At 40.7% G+C, this 23013-nt stretch overlaps 1 protein-coding gene across 1 annotated transcript in view; it reads right to left on the bottom strand.

The window, feature by feature from the left end:
* MYO3A (myosin IIIA) overlaps nt 1-23013 on the bottom strand; it is a 237467-nt gene that overhangs the window by 177799 nt on the left and 36655 nt on the right. The window contains exons 4-5 of the mRNA XM_037837359.1: nt 13388-13492; nt 11234-11333 (exon numbers count right to left, since the gene is read on the bottom strand). Coding sequence (XP_037693287.1) covers nt 11234-11333; nt 13388-13492 — 205 coding nt within the window. The remainder of the gene's footprint in view (nt 1-11233; nt 11334-13387; nt 13493-23013) is intronic.

Raw genomic sequence — 23013 nt, 5'->3', positions numbered from 1 at the left:
CATTGCTGCAGAAATCTCATGGCCTTTTGGGTCCCTCCACCAAGAGATCCTGGCTGTTTGGTGGCCATACAGCAACCCTTTTCTCTATTGAAAAAGCTCTGTTTCTAGGGAGAGAAACGTGCAGTCTTCATACTTCTGGTCCGGAGATCTTTTAGGCTCTTAGAGAGACAAAAGAAACATTGAATATGTGATTTCCAATGTGGTCCAACCAGGCCAGAAAACTTCAGGACGCTGCGAGTGTTAGAGGGACATGGCAAAATCCTGGATGTCACAAAAGGGCAAAGGGAGAAGCAGAGATTTTGTTGTCATTGTTGCAAAAACAAAATACTGCAGAAAAGAGAATTGAAATTTTAAAAATACAGAATTCTGTCAACTGTATTACAGTTGATATAGGAAACAAAAGTCCTAAAATCTCTGCATTGGATAGATGACTCTTTTTCAAATGAGTTTTTAAATTATGTAGACTAAGTGTAGAAATAATCATCTTTGATAAATAGAATGGTACATCTGAGAATCTTGTTACTTAAAAATAATATTTCATGAATATACACAGCACTCTTGAGTTTATATATTTTAAGGCAGTTGAAAATCTCCAGCAAATAGAATATTAAAGTGCACCCTTGGACACGTCATTTTACCACTGTAGGCTTCCATTTTCTCGTCTGGAACTTAGGAGACTGGAATAAACTAATGATTCTTTATGACTTCTGGGTCATAAACTACTTATTGATGCTCAGGAAAGCTATATACCTTCTCACCAGGAAATTTGTGTTCATGCAACATTTTGCATATTCGGGAAATAAAAACCTGTATTAATACACTACATGATATTCAAAGTTCTCTCCAGCTTTAACATGTGATGAATCTGTAAGATCACACAAAGGAGCTGGAACCTGTCAATACTCATGCAGTTTCCCTTTGGAACACATCCTCCCTCCTGTCTACTTGGCTCCAGACCCTCCCCTCTCTTTGACACTCAGCTCACATCTCATCACGGAGAAGGTGTGCGACTTCCTCTGGAGACTTGAAGACCACACTGCTCTCTGCCCCCTCCTTGGCTTTGGATGTGTGGACTACGTGCCCACAGCTGCTGGTGCCTTCAACTCCAGGACTGCTGCTGGAGGACTGGACCTTGACTGTGAAGTTGGGTACATCACGCCGCCATCCACAGTGCCCTATCGTCACTGATCTCTTGCCTTATTTTTTCCTTCCCCTTATTTCCCATTCACCTCTCCCACCTCCACCATAAACAATCTTCTGTTCATTCACTGGAAACTCTTCTAGAATTAAAATTTTAGAGCTGCAGACTGAGATTATTTAATTACAGTCCTCAAAACTTCTTTTACAATCAGAAGAAAATGAGGGGCAATGAGATGACACTTACAAATAAAGTAGAGTCCCTCTTTGGTTCACCTAAATTTATCACATCATGGAAAGGAATACTTGATAGCTTTTATTAAAATTTTGACAAGTATGCTGAGTAACTAGATTTGTCTTTGTGCTAGGTAAATCCCTAGATACAAAGCTATCTTTGATATGTTGCTAAATAAAAAAAACAACTCATTACCTTTCAGAATATCTAAAATCTTAACTTCACATACATTATAGAATATTTGGTATAATTTAATTTTTATGTAATTTAATTTCAACAATTAAAAACTAAAATCTTCAACATTTTCACTTAGAATACAGTACAATGCAAATCAATAAGAAAAATATTCCTTGGAGTATTTAGAGAATATCTTTGTGTCTTCTATTCCATCACCCTCTTAAAAAAATCTCTTTCATCTACAGTCATCTGCAGAATGGGAAGACCCATGCAGTCTTGCATGTACCTTATCAGCCCATCCCGCTGGCCATGCCAATTGGATAAAAAGTGGATATTTGACGTAGGTTGGGCCAAACTCCCTCTCCTCATGTCTTACTGTTCCAAGGCTGTCTAATAAATACCACAAACCAGGTGGTTTAAAATAACAGAAATGCATTCTCTCACAGTTCTGGAGGATAGAAGTCAGACATCAAGACGTCAGCAAGGCCATGATCCCTCCAAAACCTGTACAGGAGAAGCCTTCCTTGCCCCCTCTGGCTTCTGGTGTTTGCTGGCAATTCCTGGCCTTTCTTGGTTTGGGGCAGCCCAAGTCCATCTTTGCCTCCATCACATGGCTGTCTTCTCTGTCTGTCTGTGTCCTTATTTCTTCTCCTTGTAAGGGCACCAGTTATATTGGATTAGGGTCCACCCTGACCCAATTTGGCCTCATCTTAATCATTAATATTAATTAATTAATCAATTTGGCTAGGTTATAGTGTTCAGTTGTTTGGTCAAGCATCAGCCTGCTTGTTACAATGAGTGTATTCTGAGTTGAGATTTGCAACTATAATCAATTACCCTCAGCAATGTGGGGGATCTCCAATCAGTCGGAGGTCTTAAAAGCCAGAATTGAGGTTTCCTAGGTAAGAAGAGGAATTCAGACTCTTGCTGGAATTTCTAGACAGCCAGCTTCCCCTGGGGAATTCAGAACTAAGGACTTCGGCTTCACTTTTATCACAGTTTCCAGCTTGTGGCCTGCCCTACTGAGTTCAGACTTGCCAGCCCCCGTGGACATGTGAGCCAACTCCTTATAATAAATCTCTCTCTCTCTCCCTTTCTCTCTCTGGGTGTGTGTGTGCATGTGAGTATATATCCTGTTGAATATATACTAACAACCAAGCATCTAATACAAACATCTTCTAAGATCCTGTTTTCAGACTGGGGTCAGGTCTTGAACATGTCCTTTTGGGGGAAACCATATAATGCATAACCCTGGGAATTTAAATTTGGGGTAACTAAAAGTCTTGGTCAGTTACCTATTGGCACTTGGCCCATAGGTAATATGGACTGGGGAGACTGGAGCTGCCGTTTTGGAGTGGACTTGACAGGCCACATGGGAACTCCAGAGGCTGTTCACAGGCACTCAGAGAGCAGAGAGGAGAGGCTGTTTTTCCAGCAAGAGAGCAAGAGGTAGCAGGGTTGGTTCTTGCCTTCCATTTTCTTTTTCCAGAACTGGTTCTCTGAAGCCCTGCTCTTCTTATCTATGTATCTTACCCCTTCTTGGAGTTAATTCGGGTTTCTAGTTTGCACAACTAAAAGACTCATGATTAAGATATACAATATTATCTGTAATATTGAACAGCTGAATTCAACTCTGGAAAATGTTCCATTTGGGACACAAGCTCACAGGTTCAACTGGAATCATAAAGCTCTAAAAGTGAGGATTAACTTATTCATGGTTTGGCTTTGTGTAGTGAAAGAATTATAAGTGTCCCGGTTCCTTTTAGTTGAGGATGTTATTTAAAAACCAAGATCTGGTTGCTTGGTGTGCTTACTCTTGAGGTGTGGATGCTCCCAAACCCTCTTAGTGGAAACAGCTGGGGAATATGTATTGCACACACACACAGACACACACACCACACTCACATACACATTACATTTATTCCTATATCTATCTCTATATATTAACAGCAGTGAGCTCACATTGATATCCCCAATTCCAATCCAATGTCAATGGGCTTGTTCTAGTTTTCTGCTTTTCCATATTTGTAACTTTTCTCCAACAGTAAGAAACCTGGCTCTCACTGTCTTCAATATATTTCCTGGTGGTAACAACCCCTCTTTATGTAATCTCTTGTCTCCCTTTTGATCCCCATGCAGAGTACCTGCTCACCTCGCTTGGGCTCTGACAACCCACCTGGGTCACCAGTACCCTCTTCATGGATGCCCTCCTTGTCCCACACAGGGTTCCAACATCCCCTGCTGGACCACCACTGACACCCCCTCCCTTCCTCACCCCTCCTGGGCTCCAAACTGCCCTCTGAGCTGCACCTCCAAGTCCCCTGCTTCCTTGGCCTGACCTAATGGCTTTTATTCCAAATTATTCAGGAAGAAGGGGGAAGGAATGAAAGTGCAGAATAGGTTTTAAGTTCAGTTGTGCCTCTCTCACTTGATGCTGAAAAGTGGGTTATTAATAAATCAATCACAATTTCTCTTTGACCTACATTATGCATTTGGGGATTTGGTCCAAAATTGGCCATGTGAGTAATGAGATTTAAGGTCACAAAGTATTCTGTCATAAGAATGATGTTTAAATAAATCACGGAAAGTACATTCTGTATTGAAATGTTAACTGTCCTATTAGAAGCAAAGTTCCCCAGAGAGAAAGCCCCAGAAATGAGCACTGAAGACTGTCCTTTAAATCTAGTCTCTCATTCTTTATTCAAGATAAGCACTGCTTTTTCAGACACTAAACCTTCAGCTAACCTGCCTGAGGGGGTTTGTCTCCTGGGAGGTCACATTATTTCCTGATTGATCATATACCAGGATGGCTAATGCTTTTCATTAATAATGTTTACCAACTCACTTGTGCTTTTGCTCTCTGAGGTATCTTGTGGTTTTCTGTAAAAGCATATTCCACTGAACAAACACACAAAAGGTTTTCTTAAAGGCTGAATTCCTAACTAGTTTTAGTCAACCAAATCTTAGTTTCAGTGTAATTAAGTAGTTTGATATTTAAAGTAACACTGAAATTATTCTAGAAAAGGATTCCTTTTCTTTTTTTAACAGAAAGAAGCATCTATTTTAGGAACTCAGATTTTCATTATTTAGCAACTATTTATCGAGCACCTACCAGGCTTTTGACAATGAGTAAGGGGCTTTGTTGAAAAATTATTTCATGATAATGGGAATAGCTTGGAGTTTTCCAATGCTTACAAAGTGCCAGTAATTGTGCTAATTAGTTTTCCTCCCTTGTCCCTTTTACTCTTCCAGCAACCAACCCTGTGAGGATGGTATTGTTCTTTTCTCACACTTTGCAGAAGAGCAGATTAAGTCATGCCTTTGCAGATTTTAAGTAACTTCCTCAGGGCCACACAACCATATAAAAAATACTGCCTCTCATTCATTCATTCATTCAACAGTATTTATTGAGCATTTTCAATGAGCCAGGTACCAGGCCTGGTTCTAGGGACAGAGTGGCAGAACAGACTGAAACCCTGTCTTTATGAACTTTCCATGTAGCAGGGAAGGCAGTCAAGTTAAACAGAAGTACGGTAAGGTGTGACGATTGTTTGGCTACATGAATATTAGGTGCTGGGGCAGGGGCACTCAGCCAGGCAAGCAGAGCTTAGCTGGGGAAGGGGTCAGGGGAGGATTTTATGCAGGCAGCACCATTTTGTAGCTGGTCACAAGATCTAGTGATACTCTATTTGGATATACAAGGAAACTGCAGTTTCTTCATCTTGCCCATAACAAATATGGCCTCTCCCCAAGCCCCTAGCCTGTGGGAAGTAGAGATCGGTCAGATCCAATAAATCTGCAAGTCCGTTCAGATAGAGTCCTGTCTCCATTGGATAAAAGTACATCTTCCATCTCTGAGACGGCTTCCCCTCCTTCTTCTCTCCCTAAGATGGTACTGTCTTTGCAGGGTGAGGGATGGAATCTCAGCTTGCAAGGTACCACAAGCTAGATGGCTTGAAATAGCAAATTTATTGTCACACAGTTCTAGAGACCAAAAGTTCAAAACTGTAGGGGAGAATCCTTCCTTGTCTCTTCCTAGCTTCCTGTGGGTTGCCAGCAATCCTTGGGTTTCCATCTCTGCATGTCACCTCTGCTTGTCTGCGTCTGGGTGTCCATGTGTCTTCTCCCCTTCTTATAAGGGCATCAGTCACATCGTGTTAGGGTCCACCCTAATCCAGTTTGGTGTCATCTTGACTAACAACCTCTTCAAAGACCCTATTTCCAAATAAGGTCACCTTCACAGGACTGTGAAGGTTAGGACTTGAAAATGTCTTTTTGGAGGGGCACAATTCAACCCACAGCAAATGGTTGTGGTGGGTCTCTAGTCTCCAGAGCTAGGGCCTTCTTCTGCCTGGCTCCCAGGTGCCCAGTGGCCTGCCTCACTGCACCTAGTGAGCTTGTGGGGTGTTGTCCTGGTGCAGGCAGGGCTTCCTGGAGCTCTCCTGAAAGTTAAGGCTCAGATTGGCACTACCTGGAGCTGAGAACGCTCTCAGGTTGGCTGTGCCTCCCATTCGGACCTGGCCCATGTGCTTATCCTCCGGGCCTCTCCACCTAGTCCATCTTCCCTCTGCCACCCTTTCTGGAAATTTCCCAGCCAGATTGCTTCTGGGTATGAAAACTGTGGGTACAGGCTGGGGGAGCTAAACTCAGGTCCTCTCTCTACCTAATCACTCTCACCTCCAAGGTAACAACAAGGTGGCACACCCTTGGCTGACTTGGGACAGTCTATCAACGGGCCTCCACCTGGAATATTGAATGAGGGTGGTGAGCAGGTCTGAGGGTAAGAGCTCCTTTCTGCCCTCATTGTCTTCTTTTTGTTAAAGCTCAACTCACTCTCCTGCCTTTTTCCATTTCGTCTTTCTACAACGACTCTAGAATTTGAAAGGTATGGGTATCTTATTTTCCTGGCGGCCATGACAAACATCACACAAGGGGTTGGTTTAAATAATGGGAATTCATTATCTCAAGGTTTCAGAAGCTAGAAGGCTTGCCCCTTGGAGTCAGGAGCATTCTGGCTGGACAGCAAGCCTTGGGTTCCTTGGCTTTACCATCACATGGCAATGTCCTCTCCTTTCTCTCTTGGGTTTGGTTGACTTTCAGCTTTTGCTACTTCAAGCGGCTTCCTCTTCATAAGGCCTCCAGTAATAGGATTAAGGCCTAACCCCAATCAGTTGGACCACATCTTAACTAAAAATAACGTCTTCAAAAGGTCCTATTTACCTCTGGCTCACACCCACAGGAATGGATTAAATGAAGAACATGTTTGTTTGGTTTTGTTTTATCTGAGGTATACAATACAACCTACCATTGTATGGGTTTCTCCACTTCTTTTGTCTATGCTCAACTACATGAAACCCTATAATTTATCACCAGAATTTTTTTCTCCATATGCTAAAGATAGGATAAAAGAATTTAGACAGAACTTTCTTAAGAGATAGCCTGCATCTTGCTATTAATTCCCATTTTTTTAGGGTTATAATCTGAATATTACCTCAGTCTTTCTCTTGCATTCCTCTTGGAGCAAATCTTAAGCTCCTACCATACCCCTGCCCCCTAGACAGAGAGATGCCACAGGGAGACCGAGAGGAGAGGTCATGTTTGAAAAAGCAAAAGAGAGAAGAATGTTCATGATTTTCAAAGCACTTCCCCAATTACCTGTGTAAAAGCTCTGACTGAGAAAGAGTGAGGCACATGGAGGAGTCTGAAAGAAGCTTCCCTGGCCAGTAGGTAATAGGAAGAGAGGGTACCTGATGAGGACCTGGGGGGATAAAAACGTTTCAGTCCCCAGCGGCCAGCACAGAGCACCTGAGGAAAGGCCCTCCTCGAGGGCTGGAGGAAGCCACGGAATTGAACACTGGACAAGGGCCTCTCTGTGGAGAAGGGACTAGGAGAAGGTCATTAAATGTGGCCACAGGGGCCCAGGCAAGAGGTGACTGCTCAGACTAGTGTAAGAGCAGAAAAGATGGGTGTTCTAGTTTGCTAATGCTGCCGGAATGCAAAACACCAGAGATGGATTGGCTTTTATAAAAGGGGGTTTATTTGGTTACACAGTTACAGTCTTAAGGCCATAAAGTTTCCAAGGTAACACATCAGCAATCGGGTACCTTCACTGGAGGATGGCCAATGGTGTCTGGAAAACCTCTGTTAGCTGGGAAGGCACGTGGCTGGTGTCTGCTCCAAGTTCTGGTTTCAGAATGGCTTTCTCCCAGGATGTTCCTCTCAAGGCTTCAGTTCCTCAAAAATGTCACTCTTAGTTGCTCTTGGGGTGTTTGTCCTCTCTTAGCTTCTCTGGAGCAAACCTGCTTTCAATGGCTGTCTTCAAACTGTCTCTCATCTGCAGCTACTCTCTCTTCTCAGCTCCTGTGCATTCTTCAAAGTGTCCTCTTGGCTGTAGCTCCTCTTCAAAATGTCACTCTCAGCTGCACCGAGTTCCTTCTGTTTGTCAGCTCATTTATATGGCTCCAGTGATTTAATTTAGACCCATCCTGAATGGGTGGGGTAACACCTGCACAGAAACTATCCAATCAGAGTCATCATCCACAGTTGGGTGGGGCACATCTCCACAGAAACACTCAAAGAATTACAATCTAATCAACACTGATACATCTGCCCACACAAGATTACATCAAAGAATATGGCCTTTTCTGGGGGACATAATACATTCAAACCAGCACAATGGGATATCTACTAGAGGCAGAGTTTTGTGATTAACTGTATATGTGGGAGGCAAAGAGAACGGAAGTCTCCAGGATGAGTCCAGGATTTCTGCCTTGAGAAACAAGGTAGATGCAGTGTTTTTCCAAAACATAACACTCTTGATGCGGAGCCGATTTCTGGGTTGGATGAGGTGATCAAGTACAAATGTGGACATTCTGAGCATGAGGTCCTTGGCAGCCCTTCAAGGACAGATCTTCAGCAGGAAATAATGAGCTTGCAGTATATTTTATGAGGTGAGAAATTCAAATAAAATTTATTCTAAAACCCTTCACTTCCTACCTGTAGCCTTCTCCAAAAATTTGATTTAAACATACAGTGAGGACATTGGTTTTCAGTTTGATTTTGGAGTTTGTAGTTTGCCAAATCTTATTCCTTCTGCCCTTGGGAAGCTTCACTCTCTAACCACCTCCATTCTCAGTGCTAGTCAGAGGGATACAAAGAAATGACATGAAAACCTACAAATCATATTGGGTGGACTGAATCCATGTTCTCTTACCACAGAGAATAGAAATATAAGCAGTTCCTTATATGAAAAACAATAACATTTTATTACCAGACACTGGAAATGCCTTTAATAGGCAACCATCCTCCTTTTTCACTAATTACTAAAAGGAAAGTCTACAAATAACTTAATCTAAGCCCAAAGCTCCCATTTTGTTAGCTATCCACCTTATGACTACTCTATAAAGGTTTCATGAAAAAGGTCACCTTGTTTACTCTCTAGGTATATGCTTTAAATCTAGCTTATTCTGGAGGACATCCCAGGAGTTTACATTTCTCAAAGCTACTGGTTACAGGTTGAACTGTGTCCCCTCAAAAGATATGATGAACGCAGAATGGGACCTTATTTGGAAATAGGGCCATTAGGGATGGAATTAGGCAAGTTTAAAGGAGGCATCACTGACATAGGGTGGACCCCTAACCCAATATGATTTGTGTCCTTATAAGACACCTTTTGACATGATGTCCTTACAAGGACCTCGGCCTTGTCTAGTGTCCAATTCCACGGCTTCCTCCAGCCCTTGGGAAGGGCCTATTACCTACTGGCCAGGGAAGCTTCTTTCAGTCTCTCATGTGTGCCTCACTGCTTCTCAGTCAGAGCTTTTACACAAACATGTCAAAAGATGTCTTATAAAGACATAACATCTTCAAAAGGTCCTATTTACATAGGCCTGACACCCATCGGAATGGATTAAATGAAGAGCATGTTTGTTTGGTGTTGTTTTATCTAGGGTACATAATACCCTAGAAGAGACCCAGACGTGGGGAAGAAGGCCACAGGATGGAGGCAGAGATTGAAGGGCTGCAAGCCAAGGCACACCAAGGATTTCTGGCCATCACCAAGGTCAGGAGAAATTCATGGAACAGAGTATTTCCTAAAGACTTCAGAGGGAGCATGGCCCTGCAGACACCTTGAATTCAGACTCCTAGCTTCCCGAGCTATGAGACAGCAAGTTTCTTTTAAGTTCCCCGTTCCCCACCCCTAGGCAGCCCTAGGAAACTATGATAACAAGTTTTTCTTTAATGGCCCAAAAGATGTTTCCTTATATTTGTCTTAACACTTTTTACTCTCATCTGTATTTATTATGGCCACTTTTTAGATCAAAGGGATCATGAGATCTCAAGTTAAATATCAAGTTCTCCATTTGGGTCTTAGAGTGGAGCCATAATTATTTTCTGGAAGGATGGTGGCCCTGCCTGTGGAACAGGGATGTGCTTTGGTGTGGTGAAGTCCAGAGTCCGGTCCTTATCAGCCCCCTAACCCAGCCAGAAAGTTCAAGCACGTGGCTCTAAAGTAAACTGGCAGCCCACACCAGCTCTGCCTGGTATTAGTTGGGAATGTGCTGTCAAGCTCCATTGCTGCTCAGTAGTTTTCAAAAGCTCAGCTGAGAAAGACAATGTTCATGCATGGGTGTGTGAAGGTACCACCCATCTGCCCCTTTCTAGATGTCTGAAATCCATTCCTGGGTTAAACCAGACCACCCAAGAGCAGCACACTTGGATATTAACACAATTAATTTCTAAAATGAATCAGCTTCCCTGTGCTTCAGCTTCAAACCTGCAGAAAGAAGGTTCATTCATTGAACTGCTATACCCAAAACACTAGGGCTGCAATATAGAACAAGACACAATCTCACAGCTTAAAGACTGTTTCTAGACTCCCAAAAAAATCTCTCCTGCTGTCACAGGATTAGTGTATTGGTTGTGTATTAGTAGAAAAGGCCAAAAAACTTGAAAATATCCGCTCTGATGAATGGTAGATGTGTCAGCTATGGTGCCTTTGGTTGAAACTCCAAACTGACTTAGTGAATAAGGAAATGTCAGATCTCAAAGAACCGAAGACCCAGAGATAGGGCAGATGCCAAAGTTGGCTGATTGGGAGCTCAATTATGTCATTAGGGACTGCCCTCCTTTCCCCTTTTCAGCTCTGCCCCTCTCAAGGCTGGCTGTCCATGTGGGAAGGGTCACCTCTTAGTCACAAGCTGGCTGCAGCAGCTTCAGGCATCACAAAAAGACACAAGAAGAAAGAAACCATCTTTCCCTGTGTCACCTTCTCAGGGGGAAGGAAAATATCCCAGAAGAACCACGAAGATTTCCTCTCAGGCCTCCAAATCCTGGACTTGGGCTCATGCCCGTTTGCAAACCAACCAGGCGCAAGGGCCTTGGGATCTGCATTATAGGCTTAGAGCCGTCTTTTGGGGAGTCGTTTATTTTGGAGGATCACCCACACACTTGTTAACATGGTGCTATGAGCACAAGCTAGCTGACTTGAAAGAAGTCACTCTTCTGGGAAACTCTCCTTTGCCAAATTAAAAAAAAAAAAATTCTCTGCACTTTCTTTCCTCCATGAGATACTGATTTTTCTCTACCACAATGTCTAGAAAACAAAGCTATTGGAAAATGATCAAATCATGTCCAACTAGTTCATTCTGCAAGCAAAACTCATGCATTTCAAAGGAAACTTACCAAAATCAACTAGTTTAACTCCGCCTTCAGTCGTCAATAGGATGTTATTTCCTTTCACATCACGGTGGATGGTTTTGTTGTTATGCAAATGATGAAGTCCCTAGGAGGTGGGAAATATATAATGACTCTTCAAGAAAGCATCAAACAAAAAACCTTATTTTTCAGTTGGATGCATTTATGCAAAATCAGTAGGAAACAAGTTAAAGGTAACACACAAATATTTTAAAGGATTTCACATTGAGTTAGACAAATCAAACTGCATCATTTCCACTTTGGATTATAGAAAAAGTCACAAAATCAGTGGTCTGTTAGCTTTTACCAGATATTTGATTTTAAAAGCAGCATAAGCTGGCAATTTAAAGAGGAAGGACATGTAGCAAATATCGTAACTGAGAAATTAGGATTTAGGGGATGATTATGATCACTGAATCACTATATAGATATTCCTTCTTACTTCCTGGTATATTAAAGAAGACAGAGAGAAATACCTGAAATCTCTGAACTGTAATCCAGCTGCTGTGATTTCCAAAAATGATTGCACAGCCTTTATCTTGTGCTCGTGATCGTAAAAAAACCTTGTGACTGACCTTAACATGTACCCCTTTTCTCTGATTTTTAAACTTTAGGATTTTATGATCACTAGAGACAGCCCCTAATGTTTTTTATTAATGAAGGGGCTTGTGTCAGCCCAGAACTAATCCACCCCAATTCCAAAGTTATCTTGACAAACGAAGCTGGATCTAACCAAAATGGGCCCACCTAATATGAGCAGTTTAAACTTTAACCTATATGTGACCTATACCTCAGTATAACACTAAAAATCATGCCCATCATCATATTAAGGTCACCATTTTCTTACACATGTTCTGTAACTAAGCATGCTCAATAATTAGATCACCTCTAACCTCATCATATCGAGCCATTGTCCTCATTATCCCAAAGCCTGCCCATCTTTTGATACTATAAAACTATGAGAATTACTGCAATTCAGGGAGACAGTTTTAGGCCAATAGGCCATCTGCTCTCCTGCTTCACACTTAGCAATAAACTCTTTCTCTCTCTGAAACCCCAGTGTCTCAGCACTTGGTAATTTGAGCACATCAGGCAGAGAACCTGCTGCTTTTGATCAGTATCAATATGTATAATTAAAAAGTATATGCTAGAATGAGATTGCCTTCTATTTGGACAATCCTGCGGACAGGCATGTACTTACACTGCTGGTAATATTTCAAATTGGTAGAACTTTTCTAGAGAAAAAATGTATAGTAAATAAATCATAGATAGCATTTATCGAGGGCTTAGCATTTATCGAGGGCTTACCATATGCTGTGCACCGTTAAAGGTATTTGCATACCTTATCTTACATCAAAAGCCTTAGCATGAGAATATACTTTTACCCAAAGATTTTACCTCAACAATTTTTTTCTTAGGAAGACACTGAAGATGTAAATAAGGATTTAATTATGGGCATGTACCCATCAGAGAGCTGTGAGAAATAGCAGAAATTTAGTAATAACCTTGATAACCCAAAATAGGACATGTTTGTAAACCCATCAAATGTGGGCAAAGCGGGTTACAGAATTTTATGTACACTATATTATACATACACAAACCCACAAATATATTTATACTTGCATACATACATAAAAAATTCAAAAGAGTATTAAATATTGATGTTGCTTATCTTTGGGTAATAAGATATATTACCAATTTTATTTTATTCCTGATGCTTATCTGTGCTTTGTGTTGTTCTGAAATATTATGTATCTCTTGTGAAAGAACATTAAAATATACTTATTTAAAAGGGAAAAAAAAAGTGACCTCAATAGAAGAAAACATTCCATGTACTTCTTTGAAATAATGGCAAATAAAAACCTACTTGCTAGTAAAAAAAAAAATACATATTCTCTACCTTCCTCATTATCACAACCTCAGAAACACACTTAGGAGGTCAGAATTCCGGGTTCTGCTCTACCAGGAGGCTGGATTTCTAATGGAGAAAGGAATTAGCTATACTAAACATTCCGAAGTTTGCACAGACTCTTGCATTGATAAATGCTAAGATAGTACTATTTTTCTAAAAAGAGGACTCACATTTTGTATTTAACTTGAACTGCCTCATTATTAATGTACAAACAACTTACGCTGCCTTACCATCAGTGCTTCGTGTAAAATATAGGCAATTATGGGCTCGCTCATTCTTTCACCCCGCTTCAGAAATCCTTTCACAAGGTCAGTCACCGAGCCTCCACTGCACAGCTGTACAAGAATATTTCAAGATGGGTATTAAAACGGATATGACATTTTAAGTTCTTGCTATAAAAAACTTGCCATAACATTTTTTTTTCAATTTGTGGTTTCAAATGATTACTCCCATCATCTTTAGGGTTTCATAACCAAAATGAACATATGTTATATTTGTGTACAATTAATTACGGGAACACAACTTTCATATGAAAGCACTTTCCTTGATTTTTTAAATTCAGGGATAGGAAAGAACTTTCCTTGATTTTTTAAATTCAGGGGTAGGAACTACTGCCAAATTTTAGGATCGAGGGCTTACACACACTATTGATTCCTGATAGTCTAATTAATCGTATAATAGATTCCATGACCTCAGCACACAGCTATATACATCATATATGTGCATTAATTTTAAAACGTGCCTTCTTTCTGGCAAAGTTCCAGGGTATACTGAAGTAAGGATTACAAATAATATTTTAGAAAACTATTTTAAAATTCACATTTCCTAGGCTCTTTAGCAAAGCAGGGAGAATCTTCGTGGGAAAATGAAAAGGAGGGACAAGGTAGGGGAATTTTTCACACCTGGGTTCTCCAATGTTAGGTAGCATCAAACCCCACAGGAAATGTTAAAAGAAGCTGCATGGTTGCCAAGTAGAGAAAGCTGTGGCACGGCTATTAGCAGTGGAGGAGGTGAGGAATGTAACTGGATAAATCATCCTGAACCAAGACAAGGTCCCAACGGAGGTCTGAACCCACGAGCTCTTGAGCCCGGATCCCAGGTCTTTGACCTTTGCCCTCAGCCTCGCCCTCCTCCCCGGCGCCTGCCCAGGGCTCCCTGTCCTCTTCCTGATCTATTGGGCCGCCTCTCCCACTCGCCTTCAGTCCCCCCGCAAGTGCCTGGTTCTTTTCTAACCCAAAGGCAGGCAGAAAAAGAGGTGAGAGGAAATACACGCCTGGCGCCACGGTCTGAAATAGTGAACACATTTTCTCCCACTTTTTTCCATTAGATTTCACTGGTTGCCACCTTATTGAACACATTCTTCGTGCCAGACACACTGCAAATCTATTTCTATGAATTCTCTCTAAGTCTCACCACTCTATGAAGTAGGTATTCTCATCCTCTCCCTGATTAATGATGGGGAAACTAAGGCAGGGAATGCTGAAGTAACCTGCAAAAGGTCACGCAGTAGTGATGGAGCTGAGATGTGAACTCAGTCTGATTCCAGAGCCCTTGCTCTCACCCGCTGTGCTTTGGGGGATACTGTTTCTCTATAACCGTGGACTTACAAATGAGCTCCATTTAGACTTGGGATCTTTCTACATTCAAAGAAAACTTCTTTCAGCTTATACAGGAATTGATGCAGTCCTAGCATTCCAGGAGCTGCAGTTTCTTCTCTATCAGGAAGGGGAACATCCTTCTAGCAGCAGAAAACAGGCCTTCTGGGCCTGCCTCTCACTGTGCCCAGAAAGATTAGGTCACAAAATTGCTCACAGTTGACTGAAAAGAAATTCAGAGTCTTTGCACTGCAGGGCACTTATTTAAAGGATCCTAAGTTTTAGGATGAGTTTTAAAAATCCTAAAAATCATTGCAGGAAGGCCAAACTTTTACTATTTCTGCAAGCTGTGGCCTTCTCTATGGCTGCAGCTTCTGCAGTTGATTATGACATCAATGCAAGAGTAACCAGTGGCGTTACCTGGGGGATAAAGGAATGTTAAAGATTGTGCAGGAAATAAAACATGAGCCAGGAAGAACTAATGCAGCCACGCTTTTCTGCACTCAAAAATTCAAACTTCACTTCCTGCTACCTAGTTTGATTTGAAATGCAGCTCTTTTTCCCCTCTAGTAAGGTTTAGAATACAGGATTCTTTGAACTACACACTTTACTGTCTTCTAAAGTAAGAAATATTGAGGTGCAATTTACATACAATAAAGCGTACCCACTTTTGTACGAGCACAGTTCTACGAGTTTTGACAAATGCTTTAGTATTGTCACCATGAACACAATCAAGATATAGAAGAACTACAACCCATCACACAGAAAAGACTTCCCTCCTTTCTTTGTACTCAAACCCCTCCACCCATACCAGGAAGCATGAATCCGTTTTCTGACCCTCTAGTTTTGCCTTTGCAAGACTGTCATTTAAACTGAATCATCAAGTGTGTAGCCCTTGAGTCTGGCTTCTTTGACTTAGCTAATGAATTTGCGATTCTTTCATACTGTTGTGTCCATCAGCAGTTCGTCGCTTTTTCAATGCCAACTATGCCACCAAATGAATGAACCAGTTTGTACATCCATTCGCCAATCAAAAGACATTCAAGTTGTTTCCAAATTATGAATAAAATCTCTATAAACATTTGCACACAGATTTTCACATGAATATGAGTTTTCATTTCTCTTGGGTAATTACTTTGGAGAGGGAAAAACTGGGAGCTCTGGGTCACATGTTTAACTTTCTAAGCATCTGCCAAACTCTTTCCCACAGTGGCTGTACCACTTTGCATTCCTACCACCGGTGTGGGAGAGTTCCATTTGCTCCCCGTCCTCATTTACACTGAGTATCGTCAGGATATTTTCCAGCCATTCTAAATGGTATTGGCATCTCACTGTGGCTTTAATTTGCATTTCCCTTATGACTAATGATATCGACTGTCTTATTCGCTATCCATATATTTTCTCTGGTGCAGTGTCCAAATGTTTTTGTCTTTTTTTTTTTTTTTTTAACTGATTGCTTTCTCATTATGTAGTTTTGAGAGTTCTTTATATATTCAGGATACATACCCTTTATCAGAAAGGTTTTTGCAAACCTGTCTCCCAGTCTTTGGCTTGCCTTTTTATTTTAACAGTGTCTTTTGAAGAGCAAAAATCTAAATTAATCATTTTATTTAATTTTACTTTATTTTATGGAATGTGCTTTTGCATCCTATCTAAGAAATCTTTGCCTTCAGTTTCTTCTGGAAGTTCTACAGTTTTAGGTTTTACATATAAAACCTGTGTTCATTTAGAATTAACATTTGTAAAGGGTGTGAGGTATGGGTTGTATATGGATGTCTAATTATTCCAGCACAGTTTTCTATTAGCCAAAAGTGCCCAAGAAATAGAAGATATAATTCTGAATTAAGTTTAAATTCTAGTTGCTAACATCAAGGATATGTGAAAAGGACCTAAAATAATAACCAAGGAGCATACAAAATCAATTCCCAGTTATTACAGAAATAAAGTCCCCCAATAGCATCGTTTCAGAAACTAATTATTCTACTCATGGTTGAATTTTATATTCAACACATTTTACATAATCGAGGTACTGATGCAGAAAATATTGATATACGTAAGTTTTTACTGTAATGGCACTTTTGGTTAAAAAATTGATTTACAGAAGCCACAAGGTTTATTCCTTTCTAGTCAACAAATATTTCTTGAATTATTACTGTATGTGAAGCACTGAAAAGGGGATAATGTGGATCAGAGATGACTAAGCCGGCTTCTGCTCTTGAGAGTCTGAAAACACTTTGGAATAGTGGTTTTTCAACTGAGGGCGTGTTTGCCCCAAGGGGACATTAGGGAATGTTTGGAGACCTAGTTGATTGTCAGGACTAGGGGCTGCAACTGGCCAGGGATGTGACAAAACGTCTCACAATGCACAGTACAGCCCTCTGCAACAGAGAATTATTCAGCCCCAAATGCCTAGAAAGCCAAGGCTGAAAAAGCTAAGCTAGAATGACAAGAAATGAAAACAAAAACAAAAAACCACCACTTAGATTGTATATCAGATCTTGAACTGCAGGTAAGTGAAGAAAAGAATTATCAGCAAAGTTTTGCAGAATTTCATCAGATACTGGTAACACTGATTTAGAAGGGAAAGAAGACTGTCGGCATATGTTAACAATAGATTTCTCCAGGGTGCTTTTGGTGTATTTAATTTGGTTATGGTGTCTTCTGCAACATAGAGATGTACCTTTTTTGCTGAGATGGGGTATTCAAGTTTATCATTTTTTTTCTTTATGTATTGCTTGTTTGTTTTGTCAAGCTCAGGAAAAGGTTTTTCTTCAAACTTAGAACCTTAAAATATTTTTCTATATTTTCTTTTGATAATTTGATCACTGTTATATTTTGATTATTAATTCACTTACAACCTTTTAAATGTATGATATTAGGGAGTCATCTAACAGTATTTTGTCCCAAATAGATAGTCTGCTGCCACACCAAGTGCCACCTTTGTCATATATTAAATTCTAGTGAATATATGGGGTTTTCTCTGCTGTAATTGATTTCTGTGATCTGTCAATTCTTTCCAGTATCAAATTGTTTTAACTCCTGTAGCTTGAGCAGTTTTTTGAATCTAGAATTTAGAGAATTAGAATAGTATATTAAATTTTACTCAGTAATGACATTTTTTAAAAAATTGAAAAAAGTCACCATTTATTGGTTAAGATTCTTCTAATAATACGGAATAAAGCTAAAAATATTAATAACCAAACATTAAAAAATACAAAGAAACTGTTTGAAGCTGTGGGGATTTTTACTGCCTTTCCCCAAACTTCAACAATGGGTCAAGGAAAAAAATCAAAGCTCCAGTTCTTTAATATGCAGAAAACATTAAGAATGTAAAACAAGTTGTGGTGTCAGCAAAAATGTAAGAGGTTCTTTTTCATTATGCAGAAGACTCCACAGGGCCTGATGGAAGGAGCTATGGCCTATCCTTCAGGTGCCTCTGAACTTGGGAAGGAGTGGAGCATATCTGGGAGGGGAAGAGAGAATAAGAAGACCATGATATGGGGGGAACAATTGTCCCCGGACACTATTACTTATAAAGCAGTGCCCAGCACGGGGGTGGTATTCAGTAGACATCAACAGAGTGAATAAATGAATGCACTTTGGAACGCACTTTGGAAAGTTGATATGTGACAAGCAATTGGGGGATAGCCTGATGAATGGAGGAATTTGCAGAATAAACAGCCCCCAGGCTCTAGCTAAAGTTCTAGGGTTAGGAGGGGTCGTCTGGCTTAGACTGGTAGGGCAGGGTAAATTGTGAGTTAGCTTTTAAAGGAGAGAAGTTTCCAAGAGAAAATGTGGCTACTTGTTAGAATCAGACTCAGGCTCGTAACAAATACAGAAACATGCAAGTTAGTTTAATACAAAGAAAACCTTTACAAGAAAGATTTTTGAGGAATTGAGAGTACATATATTTTTTAATGCTGAAAATAACATCCTCTGACCTGAAAGTCTATTCTTGGGGTGAGATTTGCAACTTTTATGTAAAGAAGAAACATTTTGTGACCCTCAGAAGACAGCAATTAAGTAATTTCCTTACCGTGTGTGCTGGTTTGTATATATTATGTCCCCCAGAAAAAGCCATATTCTTTACTGCATTCTTTGGGGGCAAACGTATTAGTGTTGATTAAGTTGCAACCTTTGGATTAGGCTGTGTCAATGGAGATGTGACCCACCCAACTGTAAGTGATAATTCTGATTAGATATTTTCCATGGAGGCGTGGCCCCACACATTAAGGGTGGGCCTTGATTAGCTCACTGGAGCGCTATAAAAGCTCAGACAGAAAGAGCTCATAGCTAGCTGCACCTGAGACAGGCATTTTGAAGACAGCCATTGGAAGATGATGCAGATGTTTTGCAGAACGCCATTTTGAAATGTAACCTGGGAGCAAGCAGACGCCAGCCACGTGCCTTCTCAGCTAACAGAGGTTTTCCAGATGCCAAAGGTCTTTCTCCAGTGAATGTAACCTTTGTTGATGGACACTTTATGGCCTTAAGACTGTAACTGTGTAACCAGATAAACCCCCTTTATAAAAGCCAATCCATTTCTGGTGTTTTGCGAAAAGGCAGCATTAGCAAACTGGAACGCTGTGGCTTTACTTAAGCTCATTGGATTTTTTAAAACAAGCATGTGTATCAGAACCAAATCAGAAAACTTTTAAAGGTTAAAAGAGAAAAACTGCCATTCACTTTAATATCTGTTAACACTGCCTTAATTCTGCAGAAGCCCCTGAGATGCACGGTGGTGCAGGAGATGGAACCCCACGATTCCTTGTACACCAGTGGTACTGACATGTGAACTGCTCTATTCAGAAAGAAAGATCAATTACAGTCACACTAGAAAGTGAGGTGAAAAACTTGAATACCAATTTCCCAGTATTTGTATAAGTCTGCAATGACAGAAAAAGAAAATAAATGGTTTCACAATCTTCTGGTTTTCAGGTCTACATAAACAGTACGTGTGGTGGTTTGGAGGTGTATGTGTCCCAGGAAAACACATTCTTACATTTAATCCATTCTGACAGGTGTGACTCCATTGTATGAAGGACCCCTGATGAGGAAACTTCAGTTAAGGGGTGGCCCACCTCATTCACGATGGGTCTAACTACTATTACTGGAGACCGTAAGAAAAAGAAAGAAATTAAGGCTGAGAGAGAAAGCCAGAGGGAACAGCCAGAAGCTGGACATCAACAGCCCAGAAGGGAAGGGAGAGGCTTGGAGATGCTGCCGTGTGCCTTGCCATGTGACGAGCTAAGGACAAAAGACTGTCAGCAGCCAGCCCCAGAAAGCCATAATCTTCTGGAAGAAAGCAACATCTTGATGATGTCTTGAGTTGCCTTGATTTGGACTTTTTTCACAGCCTAAAACCATGAGAGAATAAATTCTCATCGTTTAACCCAATTCAGTTCATGTTGTTTGCTTGAGCATCCTGGAAAACAAACAATTTGGGGAAAAAAGTACAGCCAAACATTTCCAGGCAGTGTACTAGTAGACAGGAAACCATGATAACAGTCTGCACACATCAAAAATACCGACCACAATTATCAGCCCCAATAATGGCATCTTATGGAAGGGCTAGACGCCCAAACCTACATGAAAATACAAACTTAGAAATCTAAAGCAAATAAACCACCTTCCCCTACCCAACCAAATTTAAATTCTGCTGATTGAATACAATTTCACCTGATAAATTCTCTAAGAAGGCTACTCAATTATCTGAGCAATTCAATTAAGATAATGATTTCCTGCATCTGTTCTTTAATTACTTTATATTCTAATTTACATTAGCAAAGAATTTCTTACAAATAATAAAATACAATCTTAGGAGGTATATGACTTCATCCCTGTTTCCATTAAATGAGATAAAATAAGTGTGTTTTTCAAGATAAGAGGCACTTAAAAAAAGAACATAAACTCAAAATAATTTATCTGAGTTAACACATGGAAGAAACAGAATACATTATCAAAGTCAGATGTTCAAATTTTACTTACAGATAACAGTATATTTGAAAATATCAGAAGCCTCATTTCCTTTATGCTTTCTACTATACTGTTTGCTAGATATTATGACTGCTGATGATATGCATGCACAATCTGTTTTCAGAAGTGTTATTTTAAATTAAATATCCAAATATTGTAGCTTTTAAAATGTTCAATTTCTGATATTTAGGTTTCATTAAAAATCCATGCCCAACTTGTTCATGTGCATATCGTCATTGATTTACTGGTATTTTATTAAATAATTAGTGTCTGGTTGGACAAACAGTTTAACAAAGCACATTTGGTGCTCCTATGTGGTGACAGCTATTGGGCATCCCCCTCCAGTCCACAGTGTCACATTTTTTCCTGGGGAAGGATTGGACTCCCTTGCCCCTGCCCAGCTCAGACCTCTCCCCAGCACCCTCCCCCTAGAGCTTCCAGTCTCTTTTCAATATTCACATGAGCCCCACCTTCTCCGGGTCTCAAATACTACCCTGGGAAAGGACAATTAAAGTACAAAGACTAAAAATAATTCTCAATTAGAAACCAGAAGGTTTGGGAGAGGAAGGGAGGGAGGGAGGGAGGGGAGAGGAAGAAATAAACAAACAAAAACTATGTACAACTGCAGTGTGTCTTATTTTGCCAGAGTTGCTTGGACAAATACCACCAAGTGGGTTGGTTTCAACAATGGGAATTAATTGGCTTGCAGTTTTGAGGCTAGAAGAAGTACACAATCAAGATATCAGCAAGGCTTGCTTTCTCACCCCAAAGACCGTGGTGTTTTGGTGATGGTTGCCAGCCGTCCTTGGGGCTCCTTGGCTTGCATCTCTCTGCCTCCCACCACATGGCAAGGTCCTCCCTTTTCTGAGAGGAATTCCTTTTGCTCCTTGTAGCCTCCTCTTTAGAAGGCCTCCAGCAATCCAGATCAGGACAGCTTTGTATTGGCCACACTTTAACTCAAAATCATGTCTCCCAAAGGTCCTGTGTGCAATGGGTTCACACCCATGGGGACACAGTTAAGATGAAGGACCTGTGTGTGTTGGGGTACACCACTCAATCTGCCACCCAAAGAGAGAGGCAACAGTAAAATCAGAGACAAAACCCGGCCTCACCTCACCCCAGAACACTCAAGACTCACCTGTGTGATTTTTCTGGCAGGTGAGATGAGGAATAGAGAGGGGGGGAATGCCCTTTTCTTTTGTGCATCTATTTTGTAAAGAACACAGACCTAAGATATTTAACTTCCAGTATGCATGGCACTATGTGTTAGAAGGGCAGGATGCATCTAGACTCTTACCCTTCGAAATCCCCAAATTCCCATTTTATGTGACTGGAAAAGCCCAAGTTTTATGCATTCATCCAGTCATTCGTTTAAATAGTTAAATACACTGATGAAGAAAATACTCCCCAATTATTTTAATGATAAAGTGGTTAGTGACAGAGAGAATCACAAATGACAGGATTTTTAAAATCAAACATATTCTTAACTTTTTTCCCAAGGGTCCTGAATGGGGGAACAGTCACCTCATCTTGGATCCTACACAAACCTCCTCACACCCGTTCCCCACAGGCAACAGAAGGTTTTTTCTGCGGCCACTACCTATGCAGAAGGGAATTTAAAAAAATGGTTTTCTTAAGGAAAACTTAAGAAGAATTAAGTAAAAGTGGAAAAGAAAGGGGCAGGAGAGGATATGACAAACATGAAAATTACTAAATTACTAGACTGTAGGTATTAAGTGTTGGTAAGTCACAAATTAATTTGTGGCAGAAAAACTTCCTAAAGAATCTCAAAATAAGATCATGCCATGAGTTTTCTAATTCCTTACTGATAGTGAAATTTCACATAAATTCCTGGATGAAATTCACTTCTGTGCAACTAGCATAAGATGCCTTTACTATGTAAAGAAATGTAGCAAGACAGATGTGGCCCTCTCTCTCTGGCTAAGCCAACTTGAAAGGTGAAATCACTGCCCTCCCCCCTACGTGGGATCAGACACCCAGGGAAGTGAATCTCCCTGGCAACGTGGAATATGACTCCCGGGGAGGAATGTAGACCCGGCATCGTGGGATGGAGAACATCTTCTTGACCAAAAGGGGGATGTGAAAGGAAATGAAATAAGCTTCAGTGGCAGAGAGATTCCAAAACGAGCCGAGAGATCACTCTGGTGGGCACTCTTACGCACACTTTAGACAACCTTTTTTAGGTTCTAAAGAATTGGGGTAGCTGGTGGTGGATACCTGAAACTATTAAACTACAACCCAGAACCCATGAATCTCGAAGACAG

Source organism: Choloepus didactylus, chromosome 5, assembly GCF_015220235.1.
Source record: "Choloepus didactylus isolate mChoDid1 chromosome 5, mChoDid1.pri, whole genome shotgun sequence".
Taxonomy (NCBI): Eukaryota; Metazoa; Chordata; class Mammalia; order Pilosa; family Megalonychidae; genus Choloepus; species Choloepus didactylus.
Note: the sequence above shows the minus strand (reverse complement) of the source record. Positions and strands in the feature narration are given on the sequence as shown.